This window comes from Malaya genurostris, chromosome 3, assembly GCF_030247185.1.
Source record: "Malaya genurostris strain Urasoe2022 chromosome 3, Malgen_1.1, whole genome shotgun sequence".
Lineage (NCBI taxonomy): Eukaryota > Metazoa > Arthropoda > Insecta > Diptera > Culicidae > Malaya > Malaya genurostris.
This window is the reverse complement of record NC_080572.1, coordinates 46,183,615-46,206,366: the sequence shown is the minus strand read 5'-3', so window position 1 is coordinate 46,206,366 and position 22,752 is coordinate 46,183,615. Positions and strand designations below refer to the sequence as shown.

Below are 22,752 nucleotides of genomic sequence, written 5' to 3'. Positions count from 1 at the left end.
GGACACGGGTCACCCGTCCAATGGCAGCAGTGATTATTTCCTTTAATCTGACCCTCCATTCTGTAAAAACCAATTCTTGTGCCAGGATAATTAATTAAATTTACGTTTGGTAGCTTTCTAAATCATTTTCTATGTTCTCGATTATGACAGAAATCCGCCCAAAATGGCACCGCTTCGGTGGCAGAGTCACTCTACAAGAACAAAAGCAGCTTGGAGGCCATCTTCCGAATACTGGACAAGGACAATTCCGGACAGATTTCCCTGGAGGAATTCGGTGAAGCTTGCGAGCTGTTGAAGAAGCATTTTCCGCACAACACCCACGAGCAGCTGTTGGACATGTGCAAAATGATGGACATCAACAAGGATGGCCTGGTCGACCTGAACGAGTTCCTGGAGACGTTCCGGTTGTGTGAAAGTGCCAAAGACCAGCTGCTCAGCAGCTTTCAGGAATCGGCAACGGTGGCTGCGGCGGAGGAGAACGATATTAAGGGTAAGGAAGGAGGCTCCGGATCGGGAAGCACACGACGGAATGGTGATGCCAAACGTAGTAGTAGTCGCAAACGAGAGAGTGGTAAAAAGATTGACTCCTCTAAAACAGTGGAAGATTCGGAAGATTATGAGGTTTATGAAGCGAACGAGGGAAATCCGGATCCAAAGGATCAAAAGAAGCGAACGGTGGTATCGGCAACCAGTGCAAACGGTACGGTGACGAGTTTGGTAGCTTCGGGGGGGAATCAGGAGTTGGGCGATAAGACTTAAGCGAGTTAACATGGTTAATATGGTAGTTGTTTTTTTTTTCTTTTCCCGTATGATCACGAAAGACGGCATCTCGACTTTTGATTGTGGTAAAAATGAGCGGAATGAATTTTGCTGCTAGCACGTTTTCTGCAATGCATAATTTTTTGGCTGATCCTCGTGACTCGTGAGACACGGATTTAGGTGTTTCTTTATTAGCTTGTTTGCAGTCTACCAAAAAAAAAACTCTCTGTTGATGAGTTTCTTTTACCGGATTCAAAAAAAATTCTTCTTGGACCGGAAAAAATGTTTTATTCTATATTCGGGGTTTGATACCATAGATAACCGTTGATCAAACCCACCAAGTTATTGATGAACAAAATTTCTTTTTAAAAAGTTTACCTCAAATGTGAACAGAGTAAATTGCATTGTTTCATTTTTGGAGTTGTTCGCCAGTGCGATTGTTGAAAACGTGTGAATCCCAAATGGTACATGGTTGTTTCAGGGAATTGTGAAAAAAATCAGCTACTCTTGTATTTGAACAAGTTTATATTTGTTGGGTAATGTGAATACCAATGTTCAATTTTTCACAAAGAATCAAGGATTGAATGTGATAGCTTGTTATATCTCGCAAAAAACAGCACTTTACTTTCTAACCTGCACTTGATTGTCCCTCCATTGTAAATTCAATTGACTATGAATTTGTTTTTCTTTGCCGGTCCAGTTTTTGCTTACAGGACGAGAGAATGGCGACGGTTTGGAAATATTGTGCGACGAAGCGCACAACTGGAATAGCCGCGAGCAGCTGGACAACACTAGGTGTGGTGAAAAGTAACCTTGGAATATGAGTTAAAATTAAATTATATAGATTTAAATTGGGTGTTCAGCCACAAGTGATGACTTTTCAGCCCTATTAAATACATGATTTGGTTATTACCAAGAAGACATCATTTGCTTCCGCAATTCTGTGATTTTTGTGTAGGGAAAATTCTAAACCTACTTGTATTGTGCAATGGGGAAAAGGAACTTATATACTAACTTACTAACTAATACAGAGAGCGAATCGATTCAATTGAAGATTGTCTCAATTTTTGTCGGAATTTGCTTAAAATATTATGTGACATTACATCTAATGGTTCTATATTTGTGAGTCTGTGTAACTCATTTGTACTGAACCAGGAAGGACGCTTCGAAATTGAAGCGTTTTCTTCCTGGTGGAACAACAACTTGACCAAATTGGTACTACATAAAGCATGACTGGTCTGAAAATTTGTTCATAAATTAACAATTTGTTTTTTAGACAGAGCTTAGAATTTCTGTTTATAAGAGGATATAGAGATATAATATATTTATTTCACTTTGCCTGGATTCTTTCAATGTGATCCTTGAAAGTGAGTTTTTTGTCATACGTTAAACCTAAGTATTTAGCTTGATCAGACCATGTCAATTCCAAGCCATTCAATTTTAGAATGTGATTATTGTTTGGTTTAAGAAAAGAAGCTCTTGGCTTATGAGGAAAGATAATTAATTGCGTTTTTGCTGCATTTGGTTTAATTTTCCATTTTGACAGATAATCACTGAAAATATTTAAACTTCTTTGTAGGCGACTGCAGATCACTCTTAGATTTCTACCTGTGGCTAACAGACTTGTGTCGTCACAGAATAGCGATTTCTGACAACCAACGGGTAGATTTGGAAGATCAGAAGTGAAAATATTATACAAGATTAGAGCTACGCTCGAATCCTGCGGAACACCTCGTACGGGTAGCAATTCTGATTTACAATTCTAATAGCTAACCTGAAGAGTACGATCCATTAAATAATTTTGAATCATTTTGATCAAATAAATAGGATACTGGAAATCAGACTTTTTGCTATTAAACCTTTGTGCCAAACACCGTCGAATGCTTTTTCTATGTCTAGAAGAGCAACTCCAATGGATAACCCAGAAGATTTATTTGATTTTATCATGTTCGTTACTCTGATAAGTTGATGGGTAGTTCATAACGAAATCCAAACTGCTCTGGTAAAAAGATTGAATTCTAATTTATATGAGACATCATTCTCAACAAGAAATTTTTTTCGAAAAGTTTACTGATAGAAGAAAGTAAGCTAATTGGTCGATAACTTGATGTTTCTGCTGGGTTTTTATCAGGTTTGAGGATAGGAATTACTTTAGCGTTTTTCCATATTTTTGAGAAGTAAGCTAAAGAAAAACACTTGTTGCACATTTTAACCAAAAGTCTAAAGGCAACATCGGGAAGGTTTTTCAATAAGAATTTGTATTTTTAAGTTTCCCAATGATTGACTTCAGTTTATCAAAATTCGTCTCAATAATGTCATTTGGTAATAACACTTGAGTTGAAATATGATCATATTTCAGTGAGACTTCATTTTCAATAGGACTCATAACGTTTAAATTAAAATTGTGGACACTCTCGAACTGCTGAGCAAGTTTTTGAGCTTTTTCACCATTCGTAAGAAGTATTTGATTTCCTTCCTTGAGAGCAGGAATTGGTTTCTGAGGTTTCTTAAGAACCTTAGAAAGTTTCCAGAAAGGTTTAGAATATGGTTTAATTTGTTCAACTTCTTTAGCGAAATTTTCATTTCGCAAAAGAGTAAATCTATGTTTAATTTCTTTTTGTAAATCCTTAACTATGTTTTTCATAGCAGGATCACGAGAACGTTGATATTGTCGGCGACGAACATTCTTCAACCGAATGAGCAGTTGAAGATTGTCATCGATGATAGGAGAATAGAATTTAGTTTGAGTTTTGGGAACTGAGAGATTTCTAGCTTCGATAATGTAACGATTCAAATTATCTATTGCTGTGTCGATGTCCGCAGAATTTTCTAAAATAGTTTCATGATCCACATGATTTTCAATGTGATATCTATATTTAAACCAATTGCCTCTATGATAGTTGATTATAGAACTAATTGGATTAATTATAGCTTCGTTGGAAACTCTGAATGTTACAGGAAAATGATCTGAGTCAAAGCCAGCATGTGTAATCGGTTTGCTACAAATGTTGCTTTGATCTGTTAGAACCAGATCCATTATAGACGGGTTTTTCACGGAAGAGAAGCAAATCGGATTACTGGGATGAAGAACTGTGAAGTAACCAGCTGAGAGTTGATTATGAAGTATTTTACCATTACTGCTATTCTGTCTACAATTCCACTGGGCATGCTTAGCATTTAAGTCCCCTATTAAGAAAAATGTCGATCGATATCTTGTGAGTTTTTGCAAATCGCCTTTAAAGAAATTTAATTGTTCACCGGTGCATTGGAATGGCAAATATGCTCCGACAATGAAATAAATTCCATGAATGGTTTCAACTTCGATTCCCAAGCTTCCAATAACTTTAGTGTTGAAAGAAGGTAAAATTCTATGTTTAATTTGCGTTGGACAAAATTGGAAACCCCACCACCCATTCCAGTAAACCTGTCAAATCGATGAACCACATAATGTGGATTACTTTTCAATTTGACATTAGGTTTAAGAAAAGTTTCTGTCACAATGGCAATATGAATTTTGTGAACTTTGAGAAAATTATAAAATTCATCTTCACTCGATTTCAAAGATCGAGAATTTTAATTTAAAATATTCAAATAATTATTTAACATCACTGTTAAATTGTAAATTCATTATAATATTATTTGCAAATTGCCATCCGATTTGAAATTTAAAAAAGTGATGAAGTTGAATTCATTCGGATGATCATTTGAAAAAGTTGATCTTGTAGATAGATCATTTTATTTTTCGTTATATCGCCTAAATCGACTTCGTTTAAAGAAGCGAATGGCATTGAAGGAATATTGGTAGGTAGATGTCTACTTGTTACACCAGTGTAACTGCCATTAGAAGAAGATTACTTGGCCGATCTACCTATTAATAAATTGTTTTCGTTAGAAGGTGAACTGGAAGGCGTTCCTGTAATTTGATTGTTTACATTAGAAGAATTAAGTGTTACCAAAGCGTAACTGTCATTAGAAGAAGATGATGACGAGGTCGATCTACATGTCAATAAACTGTTTTCGTTAGAAGACGAATTGGAAGGTGTACCTGCTTTTGTTTTAAATTTGAAGAAAATAAGTGTATTAGAAGAGAAAGACGTGGCATTTGTAACGGTTTTTTGATTTTCAGTTATGTTCTGTTAATTTAAGGTCGTTGATTTGACTTGTTGTCTAAGCGAGCGAGCGTTTATAATTTTTTCCCTGACAGAACATTTCAAATAATTGGATTTATGATTTCCATCGCAATTTGAACATGAAAATTTATCAGTGGTTTCATTCATTGGACAAACGTCTTTCGAATGCGATTTACCACAATTCAAACACCGTATATCCATATGACAATTTTTGGTTCCATGGCCGAAGCCTTGGCAACGACGACATTGCGTTAAGTTTGCAATACGATTATGCCGTTTATAATGTTCCCAATGAATTTTAATGTGGGAAATGAAATGTACTTTTTCTAAAGTTTTCAAATTGTTTACGTCACTTCGATTGTAGTGTATTAGGTAAAGTTCATGGGAAATTCCAGAGCGTGGTTTAGAAGTACCATTCGCTCTTTTTTTCATAAGCATTACTTGCGAAGGGGCAAAACCAAGCAATTCTTTTAGTTCATTTTTAATTTCAACGGTACTTTGATCATTCGATAAGCCTTTCAAGATAGCCTTGGAGGGTCTGTCTGATTTTATATCATATGAATAAAATTTTTGAAGTTTCTCGGACAAATATCGAATAAGACGTTCGTAATCTTCCAATCCATCAACCAAGACTCGACATTCTCCTCTTCGTCCGATTTAAAATGAGACTTTTACTTCCGGGAGAAAAGTAGAAAGCTCAGTACGGAATGCTTTGAAGTCGGAAATCATCACCGTCACTGGTGGCATAGATTGTTGTTTCTTCCCAGAACGACAAGCGTCCATTTTGGGAATTTTTGAAGAATTTTCTTCTATGTCGCTACAATCGGATTCATGAAGAATCTCGTAAATATTGTTAGACGGCATAGAATCAACGGAAGGGAAATCCGTCCGTTGTCTTTTATTTTTACATTCAGATTCTATAAGATCGTGAATGTTATTAGAAAAATGTTGAATAACGGATTGTGATTTATTCCGTATTGAATTATTTTTAGCTTTAGACTTGTTGCCTTTCCGGTTGGACGCTTCCTAGTTTGGTTAAGTCTTGATAAAGACTGATTTTGTGGTAGTCTTTATAAAGACTGACTAGTTCGAAGAATATTTCTTTGGATGGAAAGGCTGATTAATTTCTAAGTCTTGAAAAAGACTGATTATATTAGAATATCACTCATTGTATAACCTTGAGAAAGGCTGACTAATTGTTAGTCTTTAAAAAGACTGTTAGTGATTCAGGTAGCCTTGAAAAAGACTGAAGCCTTGAATCAATGAAACTCTAGGTAGCCAGAAAAAATTTCCAGGAGCCAAGAGCTATACGCGAGCGGTGCGAACGACTGTTCAACACCGACTGATGTGGTCCCCTTTTATGAAGACACTTATTCAAGAGATTTTTCAACGGCTTGATCCCGTTGAAAAAGTAATTTCTTCTGAAATACTCTTCCGCAACGTAGATGATTTCTTCGCCTGAGCCGAGTTTTCTATCTTTTCTATCTTTTGCGGTTCTACTGAGGACAGATAATTATCCTAGAGAGCCAAATTGAGCAAATAAGGTGTATGGGGAATTAATTGAAACTATAAATCGTTGATTTTAGTCATAGTTGCGATGCTCTCGTCTCACGCAAAGACGCCCGAAAGCTAATCAGCTGTGAATTTATCAGTATTCAAAATTCTGAATACACATTTGTGTTTTTTACGCGAGTTTCCGAAATTACGCTGTTTTTTATGCAGATTACAGAAAGTTTTCAAAGTTGTGCGGTTTTCTTGTTTTGACATGGCAATGCACGAAGCGTCGAGATCTTGTGTTATCCGAAGTTTCATCTCTTTGACACTTAGAAAGTTTTCGATTTTTTTCAAAGGAATTTTTTTCGAGATTACATCACATCTGTGGTTCGTTTCATGGAAATTTTTCCAGCAAATTTGAGTCGAGATAACCCCATGTTGATGTTTCTGAATGTCTCGGTTTTGCATCTGCTTCGGCGTAAGCCAAATATCAAGCCTAAAAAAGTTACGCGGAGCATTACCTAAAAAAATGGAACGGTAACTTCGAGCTACCATTTGTTCAGTTGTTACTTGAAGACAAACATTAGAAAAGGTCCCAAGTGCAAATGATAGTTTCTCTCTGTTTTCTTTTTCTTTCGGTTATTACGGTCCGAGAAAGTAAACAAAGAAAAACTGTCATTTGCACTTGGGACCTTTTCTAATGTTCATTGAGACTTTACCAATTTCGAAAAATTTCGAGTTTCGTGAAGTTTGTAGTTTGATTTAAGTATATTAGTATTGACGATCGGTTAAGAAAAACCAATGAAAATGTGATTTTTCCATTCCAAGTTTTTTTTCCAAGCTCAAAATATGCCCTGTCTGCATTCATATGACACCAGCGTCGCGAATAGAATATCGCGAACTTCAATTTTACCGAGTCATAACTTTGCTGTCAGTCAACCGATTTTCGACATTTGTTCACCATTGGAAAGGTCCCAAATTAAAACGCACTAAAACAAGCGGAAAATAGAGTTGTATACCCAGAGATATAGTGAAAAGATGTAGATAGATGACCTCAGGAAACATGTGACTTTTTACAATGATATTTTTAGTGATACCAGCTACAATTTGTGTTTAACTAACATAAACCTTATAAATCGGTGAACTTAAAAATGTACACCCTTAAAATTTCTTGCTGAATCTCGGCAAAAAAATGCCGAGATTTGCACAGCCGAGTGCTCGGTTATCGTCTCGGCAAAAAGTATAATTACTGAGAATCTCGGCAATCCAAAATTTGTCAACTGTCAATTATTGCCGAACTTGTCAGCAGAAATTTTGCTGTCAGCTCGGCAAAAGTTATCAGGAAGGAATCATGAAATGCCGAGTCATCAGTAATCGAAAAAAGGAAAGATATTTTTATTTTTGTATGAAATTACTATCACAAAAGCTAATGTTGGTGAAAGGAATATTTTATTGATGTTCATTTCAATTCAGCAAACCAAAAAAGCGCAAACATCAAACGAAAACATCACGGCTAAAGACAATTGTTTCTAGTGCTCCTCACGCCTTTACATGTAAATAAGCGGATATAAATATATATGCAAATTAGATAGTTTTCGATTTTACTTATCTTTTAACAAAATATACAAATCTTTTTCCTTCATCCAATTTAGATGTTTTCCAGTTCCACGAGCAATGGCGACGTGATGCTTGGAAAATCGAAAGGAAACATTAGATGACAAGTGTCTCACCGAGTTTCAGTAAAAGCTAAGTCGCTGTTCAAAATCTCGGCAAACGGTTTTGCTGATCTCGGTATATTTGTTGTTTACTGACACGTTCAGTATAATATTTTGCCAAACTTCAGCAAAAGAGCTCGTTTTACCGAGATATCAGCATAGAACTTTAACGATTTTCGGAAAAGAGCATGTTAATTACTGAATAGTCAGTAAAATTAAGTGTTGCCGATATAATTCGGCATTTCATTATGCCGAGCTCGAGAATCGGTTTTAAGTGTGTATATAAATATTACAATTTTTCCACCTGTTTGTGTATAAATCAAAACAAAAAAATGTATTATAGCGATGACATACATTTTTTTGCTACAAATTATTGGAATTATTACCAGAACCAATATATTGATGAGCAAACTTATACATCCGTTCAAATAATCTCAAGAAATTTGATACAAATACAAAACAATTACTATCATCGGCTGCGAAGTCTGTTGAAACAGAAAGGCCAAATTTCACAAAATGGATGTAATGCCAAGACTTTGCTTCTTGTCAATTGATGGCCAAACATATAGCAGAAAACTCTGAAAAACGGTACTCACTTCGATTTCTCCGAGATAGTTAAACAGATTTTCGCAAACTGGAGCTCAATCGGAAGGTCTTATACCGTCATAAGTTGTTACTAAATTTAATCCAGATCTGAATTCCGATTCCAGAACTATAGGGTAAAGAGTGATAAAAAGTCCTAATTAAAAATGACGATGCAAAAAACCTAAGAAACCTGTGAAATGAACTTGCATTTATGAGATAAGCATCATTACACCGCTAGGTGAATTAAAAACTTTTTTGTTTGCTTTGGTTTTGGTACAAGAAAAGGTGATCATATATTTTTGTCTTTTGATTACTTTCCTCAAACATTTCGGTACATCAATTTTTCCATGGGATTTCAGCATTCATCGGCATTTACGTTCAAACAAATGAGATGCATGGAAATTAAATAAAAGGAGCCCAAAAAAAAAACACTATCCCAAAAAAACCAGTGACCACATTTGACCGACTCGAGTCCAGCTCACGACCGCCGTGCGACGCAACGAGGCGAAAATGTTCCTAGTGCTTGAGATTTTCTTTGGTCCTCACTCAAGAGCTCGCTTGTCAACGTAACAACGTTATTGCTTTTTCAAGTAATGGAACCTCCCGTGAATTGATTACATTGTCGAATGGAGCGTTTCTAGCAGCTGGGGACGGATTGAAAATTTTCAAATTATTCGTTCTACTTCAAAATGAGATGTCGTCTTTCGCCTGTTTTACCGTCGTCCTTTTTTCCGCGACCAGTGAAAGTTACCGCCTAGTTTCTCGTTTTGTTTGGCATCGTATGCTTCTAAGCAAGTATTATTCATTCCGTATTATACAGGGTTTTTTTTTTATTTCTTGTAACACAGGTCGAAGTTATAGGTTCAGTTTCTAACCGGAACAGATGGATACTTGAGAATTGAGAGTCAAGTATTTGAAACACTATCCCGCAAGTATCGCTAGAACGTACCCTGAACAATATCAATCATTGATTTATTATAAAAAATTCTGAAATTGTGAATCGTACAAATTGCAAGAAACTTTTCTCTCGAATAATTGTTTACATCTTTTTCTCCTAGAAATAATTAGTGTAAGACTAATTCGTCCTAAACTGACAAAAAAGCTTTAATTAGTATGATTTTCACTAATTCCTTAGATAAACTAAATATATACAATTATATCAATTTCTGAAAAGTTGTTATAATCAATCGAACAAAAGATAAAAATATAAATATACTAAACCAAGATGAACCCTATAAATGGAACAGTGAACCGATGGTTTCAAAACCAACAAACTCCTCAATGTTTTTTTCTCCATTTTTTCACTTTACCGGGCAACTAACTACTAACATACATTTAGAACAACAGTTTAAGCAACACATGGCCAACTAACTACTTGTACCATTGGAAGTTTTAGAAATCTTTAACGTCGTCCTTCGAAATTTTACGCTATTAAAATCAATTCTAGTACAGAACTAAATACCCATACATACTCAAAACAAAACAAAAACAAATCAACATGCACCACTTTTTTGATCTCGTTGTTTGATAAAGCTAAAATATTTAAGCGAAATTCAATAGCATAGCAACATACATGAATAAATGAAACACTGCGTATTGATAAATGGTAACTGTTTTATAACAATATTTGATATTCTACTAACAATGCATGGCCAAACTTCGTCTAAGCTAAATGTAACCGATCGAAGGAACAAAAGAAGCAGAATCAAACCTGAAAATGCATTTGCTGGATTTGAGCCCACCCAACCTTAGTTTGATCAGTTCCAAACTAGGTCCTTTGTTACCCAGTTCATTGTTGAAAAGACTATCCCTACGCCTACGGCTGCTTTTGATTGCGTTTCCAGAACAGTTTTGCCCGAACATAGCCCGAGCATGGCAGTAGATTTATACCGTTTTCATTTTTGAACCTACACGCGAGCGACTCTAACTCCGAGTAAAACGAACACGTGGTACGCGCCCTAAACAACTCATATAAAAATAAAAAATGAATAAACTCGCATGAATGCGTGGTGCGACCTGAAAAAAATTTCAGAGCGAAACTACGCGATTAGAGTCCGATCTAGAGCGACCCCAGGTTGCTAAAACCAACATATCAAAAGTTGTTTGGGTGACATAAATCAAATAAACATAGATTTCCCATTGTACGGAGACACTAACAGCGCTTCTAGTGAGAAACGGGTGCACTTTTTTCCATTAGCACCTGTGGTTGTGTTAAATGCGCAGGCAATTTTGTACATGCATTTTAAGATCATTTACGCACCCATTCTACACCAGACGGCGCTTTTGATGTCACGGGTTGCTCAACTACAGTACTATTACACTGGGGAGTCTAGGTTTATTTTATTTATGCTCTGGGTCAGCTCTCGGGCTGCTCTGATCAATAAACGAAAACGGTATTAGTAACATTTTACAACAACCCACAACATGCCTAACCTTGGATGTATTTTGCCTACAATGACATTATTAGCAAAGCTGCTTTTTTTTTCTGGCGAAGCGCTTTTACAAATACAAGAACCAATAAACTTTTTAGGATGGAGATAACCAAAAACAAAACAAGAGATATGATACGGAGCGGTACAGTTTTCTATGCAACGTTAATGAAAGAAAGAGAAAAAAAAAACATTTTCCTATCTCGTGTTTCGACTAAACGAATGGTATTATAATTATTGATAAAATGACAAGCAAACAAATCGCTGTTTTTTGTGACGACGTTATCCTAACAAAAAGATAAAATCGAATCAGCAAATAAAACCGATAAAGATATGATTCTGTTAGTTGCTTGATGGTATGTAGTATTGTGAAATCACAGCAAGTACTCACGTATTGAATTTATACATGTGTGTATGTGTGAATCTGTTGAAGGCATTACCAGTGGATATGGTTTGACTTACAGTAGATCCGCATTTGTTTATTGTATAACTTCCATATAATTGCTGTTATAGAAAGGCTTAATGAGTTGAACGGACCCGTAAGCAGAGCCACTTTCGCGTATTCCACGGGAGTCAAGCATCTTCTTCAAACAGTAACAACCGGCTATAAAGGCCCTTATTACCGTTCTCACTTCCACTTTCACATTCACTTCACTTACATGTCACTTCACTTGATTTTACCTATTACCTATTACCACGTAATCACAGTAGTGAATAAAACTCATTTTTTCAATAAAATGTTGGTGGCGTGATGTTTCTAATGACATCAAGTTCATCCAAGTAATTACTTTTGTCTCTGAAGCGACTTCCATAATAAGGACCTACATTCACTTCACTTGGTTTTCACCGTGTAGTGACAGCGGTAATAAGGGCCATAATAAAGATTTCCACTACTTCTGCTTGAACTAGTCTGCTTTGAAGATTTGAAGAGTAGTTTCCAGATTATGATATTAACTAGGTTTTCTTTGGTAACCCTTACAATATGGGTATTTGTAGATTCGTTCTAACAATAACCGAAGTTTTGAAAAGAACATTGGCATACCTGACATCTACTCTTTAAATTCATTCCGATGTATGAATACTAATTAACAGGGTTTGAGTGTTAAGTAGAATATTTATGATAGAATAAAATGAGAGAATTTACTTAGAAACCTGATACACTGATGATGAATACAAGTAGTATTCGAAATACGTATCTGTGATGTGACATCTATTATACATGTTTTAAAAGTGTTGTGAGATACATACTGAATGTGTATAGTGACGTGATATACCTATAGTAGAATTTGGTTCCGATTTGGTTCGATAAAAACATGTTCGACTGTATTGTTATGTTAAATGTTTGTTGACAAAATATCGAAAAGAAATCTCAAAGCTATTTTCTCATTTGAAAAATTTCGAGAGCAAGATTGCTTAAAATATTTGTTTCAAAAATTTCGCCTGTCATATTTATTGCATGCTAGGAAACGGTTTCAAGCTTGTAACCAATAAATGTTGCATTCAACAGATTTTTGCTTCGCTGAAATATTTCATCATTTTAGTTTAGAAGCGAACTCGTGTTCGGCAACAGGGATGCCAGGTCTGCAAATTTGTCTACATATCTGCAGGTTTCTAAAATAAGCTGCAGACTTTTTGCAGTCATTTCAAAATAATGATTCTCGAATGTTTTCGGTAAAATTTACAGGTTTTTACAATGGCCGCTGTGAATATCTTAATATCCACCGAAAAGGAATCCCCAAGAGATATGCCGAAACACTTCTTACCTGTGTTAACGCCCGTATCGAAATGGTGGTAGCAGTTGAGCGCTTGGAATAATCAAGCGCAGCTGTACCCACCGTAGTAGTCATGGCTTGCTATGCACCGATTATTATGAAATCGTTTATACCCACACATTATCCTTCTACAAAAAAAATATGAAAGCGATGTAGTAGGTATTCATATAGATAATAATGTTCTTAAATTCAAATGATCGTGTATTTCTTAACCGAAAGGTCGCGAGCATTGCCAAAGTTGCCATGACAACACTTTGGGTACTCTTTCGAATAATTCACCGAAATATTGAAGTCATCACTCGTTAGTCTGGCTTATGAAATACGCTAATTGTCTAAAAATGCAGATTGATTTTGGGTAGGTTTCTACCCAAAATTAAGTAGCGGCTAGTAAGTGTGTGTTTCTCACTCAAATACAACGGTGCTCAGTTTAACAAAATTTCAATGCTTGTAAAGGGAAACTGGATATTGGCAGGTAACTACTGTTTTTGTAGAAGGTATTATCTCATAATTATGATATTCAGTGTCTCATAATTATGATATTCAGTGTCAGAAAATTTATAGTTTAGCTGAATCAGCTGTTTATTTTAGGTATGTTTTACAAAGCGAATATAGTCATATAGTCATAGCCTTTTTATTCCAAATCGGACGTTGTGTTATGCTGGTTGATTGCAAGGTACTTTCACAGTCTTCCGTGTTTACAGTTTCCTTGTGCTTTTGTGAGTCACGCCACTGTCCAATCCGTTTAGTCTGTGACACATGACGTTTTGTTGTTTTACCATGACTGTCATAAGGGACGAGATTCCCATTCCGTTGCTGGATGACGGTGTATCTTGTTGGTGAGAAACGCGTGTCACCCGTTCAATCACTACTTCATCCCCTGGTAAAATTTGACATTTTCGTGCGCCGCGTCTCTTATCTTCTCTAAATTTTCCTGCTATTTTTTTTTCGCGGTCTTTGTTTTCAAATTCATTTTCATCATAAATTGTCCAAACTTTGCACTGCACTCATATAACCACCGCCACCGCGTGTATTGAGAATGCCATTGCGTGTCAGTGCACAAAGAGAAACAGGAAACGCAATATCCGAAGCCACGGTGCTCGTGGCGCTGTTTTATTTTCGGCACTGGTGTTTAAAGCTTCGGCATACACCGAAACCGCGTGTTTTCAGTTTCGTTAAACACCGGAGCCGAGTGTTTTCAATTTCGCCAAGGCACCAAAGAGCACCCATGCGTTGGTTATATTGTCAATCAATTGAATTCAATCTGACGCGTATTGATGAAAAAAGAATTAATCATTCAAACGCATTTTTCGTCATACCGTGGCGCTATAGGCGCTTATAGTACAAGCAACGTATAAGGCAAAATCGGAAACAATCGATTTCAGTGTTTGCCGAAGTCAGGAATACTCGACTTCAGTGCTGCTCGAAAATCCAAGCACCGGTGTTTGGCAATTACACGACCACCGCTACGGGTGCTTTTTCTACTGCTTTCGGTGTGTGTTTTTCAACACTCCTGGTGGTGTGCTCACGAGTGAAGGTGAGTACCGTGCAAAACGGATCCGTGTTTTTGCCATGCCTGCAGTAACACCAGCACACTGTACCATCAGTGCATATATGGAATATATTTGCTTCCAGTAGCGTTTTGTTTGTGTGGTTCTTTTTGGTTGGAAAGGCGTCCTCTTTGTGAGCGGTGGAATTGTTCGTTCACAATGCAATTGAAACTATATATTAATTCACCGGTGAATGAATATTCCAAACCCTGCATCTTAGAGCTTAATCAATGTGCCTAAAAATGTATTATATTATTGAATAAAAAACGAGATCCAATAGCAAAAAAAATGTAAGCCAATCGTCTACGTAAAGCTTGTACACAAAACGACCTGAATAAAATTTTTTATTAAAAAAATGTATGTTTTATACACTAATTGATTTTAATCTAAATTATCTAGACTTCGTCGTGGTAGATTTATGATACAAGCTTTAAAAGCGTTGCGTTTTCAGCAGTTCTGAGTCCGAGAATAAATACAAATCAAGCGTAAACTCAATGAACTTTTAAAATGTTTCAGTTGGAATAATCTTCAAGATTCAGACACATGATGTAGGGTAACGGAGGCATTTGGTCACTCTGATATATTTTAGCCAGGCGCTTATATTTTTGGTTGTTATGGAGTAAATAAAGTAATATGATAAAGAATGGAACAGTCTTTAAAATTCTGAGACACGGCCCAAGTAGCAATTCGCAACTAGTTCTGATACGACAAAGTCCAAACTATGTTGAAACAAGAGCACGAATATGTTTTTTATGTTATACTGGTTAAAACATGGTGACAGCAATTTTTCATCATAACATAACTAGTTACGAAATAGTTATTTAGGTTTCCAATCATAATATCATTGTGTCATATTGAATTAAACATAATTTATAAGCTATCGTTACTTAATCCAAACATATCTTTAATCACAACTATGCTTCTAGCTACTAGTTGAAAATAAGTTTATTTGACTTCAATAGTAGCAACCCGTAACTAGTTTTGATACCACTTAACCCAACTGTGTTGCAACAAGAGCACGAACATGTTTTTTATGTTATACTGGTTAAAACAAGGTGACAGCAGCGTTTCTTTATAACGTAAACATTGAACTAACTATCATTTGTAAGTTATCGTTACTTGATTCTAACATATCTTTAATCACAGCTATGTTTTTAGCTACTAGTTGAAAAAAGGTTTATTTTCTGTTGTGAAACCATTATAAATACGTTAACGTATATATGAATCATTACTGTGAATTGATATAGCAACAACTTAGATATTATAAGATTACAACATAATTTCTTCACTGATTCAGATAGTTATCGGTAGGTTTTCCCAATGTTATGATAACGAAAATGTAAACAAAACAACCTTTCTTGGCTTGAACATGGCGAACACAATATGGAGTCTCAAGAAGTGTATGAAACGTAAATAAAACCAGGATATTACTTTTTTCTAAACTACTTTTTGTCGAAAACAGTGAAAGGCAGAATAGTCAATTTTTTTCTATGCACTGTCATAAACACGAAGAAAATAATATAGGGATTGAACATCGATTGTGATAATATTATAATTCGCATGATATATGAATTTAAAATGATGAGAAATCACTCTACTTGGAATAATTTTGAGCATTCTGACCATAGGGTTATTTTGCTGTTCATTTTTTAAATCTTCATAAACAGATTTTGATTGAAGGCGCATAAAAAACAGTTAAGTAAAATTGAATTTCGCTCGACAGTTTTTGGATCGTTGTGAAATTTGTACCTTGTATCAAGTTTGTGATTTAAAGTACTCTTCTGCTATTTTATTGATGATAGAAAACTATTCTGGATTCATTCAATGTTTATTTTGTCGATGGTGACTAAGTTTCAACTAGTTTACTTGAAAACAAGTTATTTTCAAGTTATGAAAAGATAAGTTATTTCAGTATGGCATTACAACGTAACGACAACTTATTTTTAGCCAACTTTACAACTAGGAGAAACTGCGCTTTTTGAGTCATGCAAGTGGTTAGATGTTAGGCACAATCACTCAAATATCTGGTTGCAAACTAGTCACAAACAAGCTAGCGTAACAAAAATTGTTACTTGGGGGTGTGCTGTACTGTATTTGTGTAGCTAAAATACCTTTGTGATCCTACTTTATTTTGATTCCATTTCGTTTGTTAACCGGGCCAAAATATATAGAATGACCAAAATACCGCCGTTACCCTACGAAGTCAACATTTTGAAACTAGGTGTTGATGACAAAAGTACAAATATTCAAATTAGGGTAACAGAGGTATTTTGGCTCACTTCATGATTGATGTGTCTTTGAAAACCCCTTCCGCAATAGGTAATTTAATGTGATTAGCTTCAAATTGATGCACCATGGGGTACTTAATTTCGATTAAATCCATGAAGTTTGTTAAATGGGCCAAAATATATGAAGTGGCCAAAATACCTCTGTTACCCTAGTTGTAAAGCAAAATATGATGATATGCATTAAATAACGATAGTATATTGGAACAACATTCTCTCAACATAACTTCATTCAAAGTTACTTTTCACGAGAGATTACTGGATTGAAACTAGATCGCTTCTAAAGACAATAAATTCCCGCCAAATAGTTACAGACACAGCCTTCATCAGTGTATCAGTTTTGTGTATCTACTACTATCTATTACTGTTTCCTGACATTAGTAACCAAATAGTAAAGAAATTTCAATATACAGGAATTAAATGGAATTTATTTTTTTTTCAAAAGTGACCATTTTATTGAAAAAGTTTTGATATATTAATGCATACAGATATCTAATTTAGGGTAACACAAATTTTCTACGAAAATATCTGGCATTCCTGCTGGGCACACTGCTATTATCTGACCGTGAAATGTTTCGTTGCCTGCAATGATAGTGAAGAAACAAACCACTTGTGGTGGGTTTTCCACTTGGAAGGTATAGGCACATATATTCGAGTTGGCCAGTGTTTCAGGTGAATAAATAATTGAGATGTATTTTGAGTTTTGTCCGAAACAGATGTAAGAACTCACATCATTTTTGATGTACAAGTACTATCGGTGTTTTCAATTAGAACTAAAATTATATTACACAACAAAAATAATTTTTGATATGAAAAGTACTGACAGTAATAAGTATGTGAGCCACTGAACGAACTAGTCTTCTGGATCGGATCAACACCGAAGAGCGGTATTTTTTGCAACTGCGGAAGGGCAATCGGGAGGGGAACTATCAAGTTTCACGAGCGAAGATTTGCATTGATGCGTGAAACCACACTGAATTGCACGTTGTGCCTGGTTTGCTGAGGCAGATGCTGCAGTTGAAAAATTATTCTTGGTGAGTTATCTGGAAGTAATCGATGTCATCAACTGTAACACCTGAGTCGGTTCGGTTCAGGTAACTCCAGCGAAAACGTTGAGCTTGGTAGCGAATGCTGGGTAGGCTCGATGTGATGGTGATTCAGTTGGAGTGTTCTATTGAACTTAAGCAGCAAATTTAAGCCTCGATCCAAGTTCATCGCTCTCGGAAGGTGTTGTCCTGTCAATTAGCCTGAACAATGAGCGTAATTGAGTTTGGCAGTTTTCTGGAATGATGTTGTTTACAAACTGATGAAAGGGTTCTCCAGTCACCTCGCTGGGAAGTCAGCGAACTCGAACCAGGATTCCTAGAAGTCAACGAACCGGTGCCATACGTGTGCCCGCGAAAATATTATACTTTCTTACGAGTAATTTTGACTGAAATTGACAGCACTCTGTTTTTTTCCCACATGTGGTAAATCAACGACCTCGGAGATGGTGAGGTGTGAAAATAATCTGTTTTTGTAGAAGTGACACCATCAGGGGAGGTCAGCCATATTTGCTGCCGATACGTAACGAACGAACGCACTTTTTTCTGGTCATTTTGAGGTCATTTGGTAAATTTGGGTGGTCACACATCTGACGAGTCCCGCAAAAGCTAACTGATAGTTGAGTTGCGTGTATGAAAAAATAAAATGAAAATTATTCAACATTCAGGGCGCGGCAGCCTTTTATTTTAACTGACTCAACCCCTCCAGTAGCTGATTCGAAGTGTGGGTTTTCCAACACCATAAAAAAAATGAAATAGTGGAAGCAACCCATCTATTTTCGTTCGTTTGCCATTCGCTATTGTCAGGGGATTGCATGCAGGAAATGATCGAAAACGGTAGTTTTTGGGTAATTTGATTTTATTTGCTCTATAAGTGGTAATTATGACCGAATATTTTTGGGCCCTGGATTGGAACAAAACTATCAGTGGTGGGGACGTGAAGCGTGTGTTCATGTGAGATCGAAGGAAATGAGCAATCATTGAGTTGTATTAAGTTTTTGTGTCGGTTGGAAGTTTTCTGAGAAAAAATAATTTTTGAAGACAAAACGAAAGAGTTTACAGTTATTGGAACGGTGAATCTTCAAAATTTAACCGATTGAAATAATGTTACTCCCAATGTCACATTCCATTCCCCAAAGTAGCATTGATCAACTTAAATGAAACAACAACCTACTAATTAGAGCACCAATTATATTCTGTCTCTGCAAACAATCCACACCGGATACGACACCCATTGTAAGTCCCCGTAATTTGTTGAGGTTGTTAAAATTTCAGCCTGCCTCTGCTCAGGTTCGACTTAGCCATGTTCGGGTTCGAATCGGCTGGACGGAGAGGTATGCAGGGCCAGCAGTTCCCTATCTGGTTGTTATTCGCGGGTATTCCATTTTTTTTTGTTTTTCGACTAACGCTACTGCACGCCACCCTGTGTACTATGCAGGCTGGTCCTGTCGTAGACTCGCTACGCTTGAATGAAACCGGTAAATAGAATTATAAAATTGAGCAGGTCTTGCCAAACGAATGCGTTGTGTGTATTTATTTTGGATTACTTATTTTTTTATTAGGTTTAAAATATGACTAAGTCGATGAATGTTATCTTTTATTAAGAATACAAGAGCTATAGAATTCAATCTAACTTTGTAAAAAATTCTAAGGTCTTAAAGAACAAATTACATTTACCAATCGATTCAGCTCTACGAATTGACAAAATGTCTCTTTTGTTTTGTGTATAAGTGTGTTTGCCTGTATGTGAAACAAAGAGGATGAGATCTCAAAGATGACAGGATCGATTTGGATAAAACCTAAGACAATACCTGACAACTGGCTTCTTATTCTTCCTTCCGAGTCATTCTTCTCGTCATCTTCGTCCTGTTGAATAAATATCAACTGCCTGTTTACGTATCGGCTACAGTGTTGCCATATGCACAGATTAAAAAAAAAAAATTATGCGGAGAAAAAAATATTAATTCAATTGAAATTTTAGGGCTCGGTCTTTGATTTGAATAAACGTGGAAAATGTTGTGTTGAATGAATTTTTGTTTATTAATTATTAAAGCATAAAAACAGTTAATTCAGCATACTTCTGCTGTTGAATTTTTTTTGCGTTGTCTTTTATCCTCTCCTGTCTTCAAACGAAAAGCAACAAACCGCTTTATAAAAGAGTGTTTGAATTGTTCGCAGTGAAAAATCGTTCCTGGTAAAAGCTTCATTTCATGCTCAAACCTCATTTGTAAGTTGAAAATGTTATTTTAATAAGATGTAAGCGTTTCAGCATGATTTTATTATTCCGAGTGACAAGAGAAACAAAAAACCCCTAAATGTTCAAACTCTGCAGCGACCAGTAGCCAGTCGTCATTCGTTTACGCCCGAGACGTCAGAAAGGATATTGCACTCTGTGTAATATACAATAAGTGTTACATAAGTTGTGTAAGCTTTGCGTCTGCTTAGCGGTTTAAGTTGGACTGCTAGGCGGAGATGGCAGTTCTACTTGAACTGCTTTGAGCACTGACGAGCCGAAGGCGCAACGCAAAGAAAGTTGAAACAAAATATGTGCTTTTTTGCACAAAACAAAAAACCCCTAAATGATCATTTAATCATTTTTTCAACCAATTTTGGTAAAGTTTTACCATTTGCAAATATTTTTTTTTCTCATCATTGTTCATGTTTCTCTAACAAAATCAGTAATTTTAAGATGAAATGAGATTTTTTATGTACGAAACAGTTGTAAGATATTAATAAAGTATTAAGATTTCCATTACATTCAGTATTTGCTCATGCTCATGAACATTTCCATGAACCTAGGAGTCATAAATCGTTTTCCCATGGTTTTGCTTAGAGTCCATCTTTATATACGATTCTACGCAGGCATGGCAAAAACACGGATCCGTTCTGCACTGTACTCACATTGACTCATGAGCACACCACCAAGAATAAAGACTGTCCCAGAAAGTATGGGCGCACTTAGATTTCGCTGTAAATAATTCACAAGTGTTAGATATTCAAATTTTATTCGATATACTGATAATATTAGACTACAACAACAGAATATTATTCTCAATTTGCTACTTAGCCATTGTAGACTTGCTGGCGCACCTTCTTGCGAACGTTTCTCATTAAATTCCGTACAGACTTCTTGGCGACAAGTTTTGACACTTTTTTCCAATCTTTTTCGAACTGTTGAATGGTTTCGGCTACCGAGACATGTTTCCTAAGATGTGCCTTCGTTAATGCCCGAAATTCCTAAGTTGGTCGAAGTTGTGGGCAATTTGGTGGATTCATGTCTTTTGGGACGAAAGTGACATTTTTGGTAGTATACCATTCTACCGTTGATTTCGAGTAGTGGCAAGAAGCAAGATCTGGCCAGAAGACAACAGGATCCTTGTGGCTTCGAATCATGGGTAGAAGTCGATTTGTAAACATTCCTTGTGTATATTTCGCTGTTCATTGAAGGAGTGGTGATGAAGGGTTTCAAAATCTTACTGCAGCTACAAATTGCTTGCCAGACCATAGCTTTCTTACCAAATTTTTCGACTTCACTTGCCCTTCTCGCACCGTATAATATTGTGGTCCCGGCAAAGATTTGTAATCGAGTTTCACGTAGGTTTCGTCGTCCATGATTATGCAGTTCAAATTTCCAGCAAGAATCGTATTGTACAGCTTTCGAACCCTCGGCCTGATCGATGCTTCATATTTCGGACTACGTTTAGGCTGTTTCTGCTTCTTATAGGTTCGAAGATTCAAACGTTCTTTAGCACGAAGAACATTTGACTTCGACGTGTCCACTTTTTTGGCCACATCCCGAACTGTAACCTCCTTCTTTTGTTCGAACGCCTTCAGTATACGTTTATCCAACTGAGGGTTAGCAGGACTTTTTTTTTGACCCGTTTTGGGTTTATCCTCAAAGGTGTTATCTTCACCGAACTTCCTGATTGCATTTCGCACGGCTTTTTCACTCACTCCTTCCATTTTTGCTGTCTTTCTCAGTAACATTCCGCGTTCTGTGCACCATTTGTACACAATTTATCGACGTTGTTCTGCTGAAAGTCCACGCATTTCGAAACAAACTAATGAAAACGAATAAACAACTGCACAAGTGGTTAGAGAAGAGTGTAAACAACAGGACGCAGCCATAAAAATTGACAGATTCTGAACCATACTTTCTGGGACACTGGTCTTTTTTGTATGCTACGCTTCGTGCTCGTGTTGAAAAACAAACACCGAACGCAGCAGAAAAAGCACCCGTAGCGGTGGTCGTATAATTGCCAAGCAACGGTGTTTAGATTTTCGGGCAGCACTGATGTCGAGTGCACCTGACTTCGGCAAACACCGAAGCCGAGTGTTTCCGATTTTGCCTTATACGTTGCTTGTACTATAATCGCCTATACCACCACGATATGACGGAAAATGCGTTTGAATGATTTATTCTTGTTTAATCAATACGCGTTTGATTGAATTCAATTGATTGACAATATAACCAACGTATGGGTGCTCTTTGGTGCCTTCGCGAAATTCAAAACACTCTGCTCCGGTGTTTAACGAAACACGCGGTTTCGGTGTATGCCGAAGCTTAAAACACCAGTGCCAAAAATAACACAACGCCACGAGCTCCGTCGCTTCGGATATTGCGTTTCGTGTTTCTCTATATTATATGAAGCACGTGGTGCAGTACAGTGTTTGGACATGCCTGAATTCTCCGTTCATCAAAATGCTTATCTCATGAAAAGCGTCTTTGACTCATCAGTGCGTAGCAGTTTATTTTGAACTGCTATCGCAACCGGGCGGTTCAACATAAGCCGCTAGGCAGACGTAAAGTTAATGCTATTTGCAAAACACTTTTTGCTGTTACACAGATGAACGGTTGAAAGCAAAAATCGGATAAGTGCAACTTAGTTTGGAAAACCCGTTTAAGTATTTTTGAATGGAAAAATCGGATAAAAACATTGAGAGCAAAAACCGGACATGGATTTTGCAATGCAAGAATCGTTTAAAAACATCT

At 36.5% G+C, this 22,752-nt stretch overlaps 1 protein-coding gene across 2 annotated transcripts in view; it reads left to right on the top strand.

Moving 5' to 3' along the window:
• Nucleotides 1-11,446, top strand: part of LOC131439156 (serine/threonine-protein phosphatase rdgC) — a 148,022-nt gene extending 136,576 nt beyond the window's left edge. For both annotated transcript variants that reach the window (XM_058609851.1, XM_058609850.1), the window contains one exon: nt 151-11,446. In XM_058609851.1, coding sequence (XP_058465834.1) covers nt 151-759 — 609 coding nt within the window. In that variant the 3' untranslated portion in view covers nt 760-11,446. The remainder of the gene's footprint in view (nt 1-150) is intronic.
• Nucleotides 11,447-22,752: the final 11,306 nt, after the last annotated feature.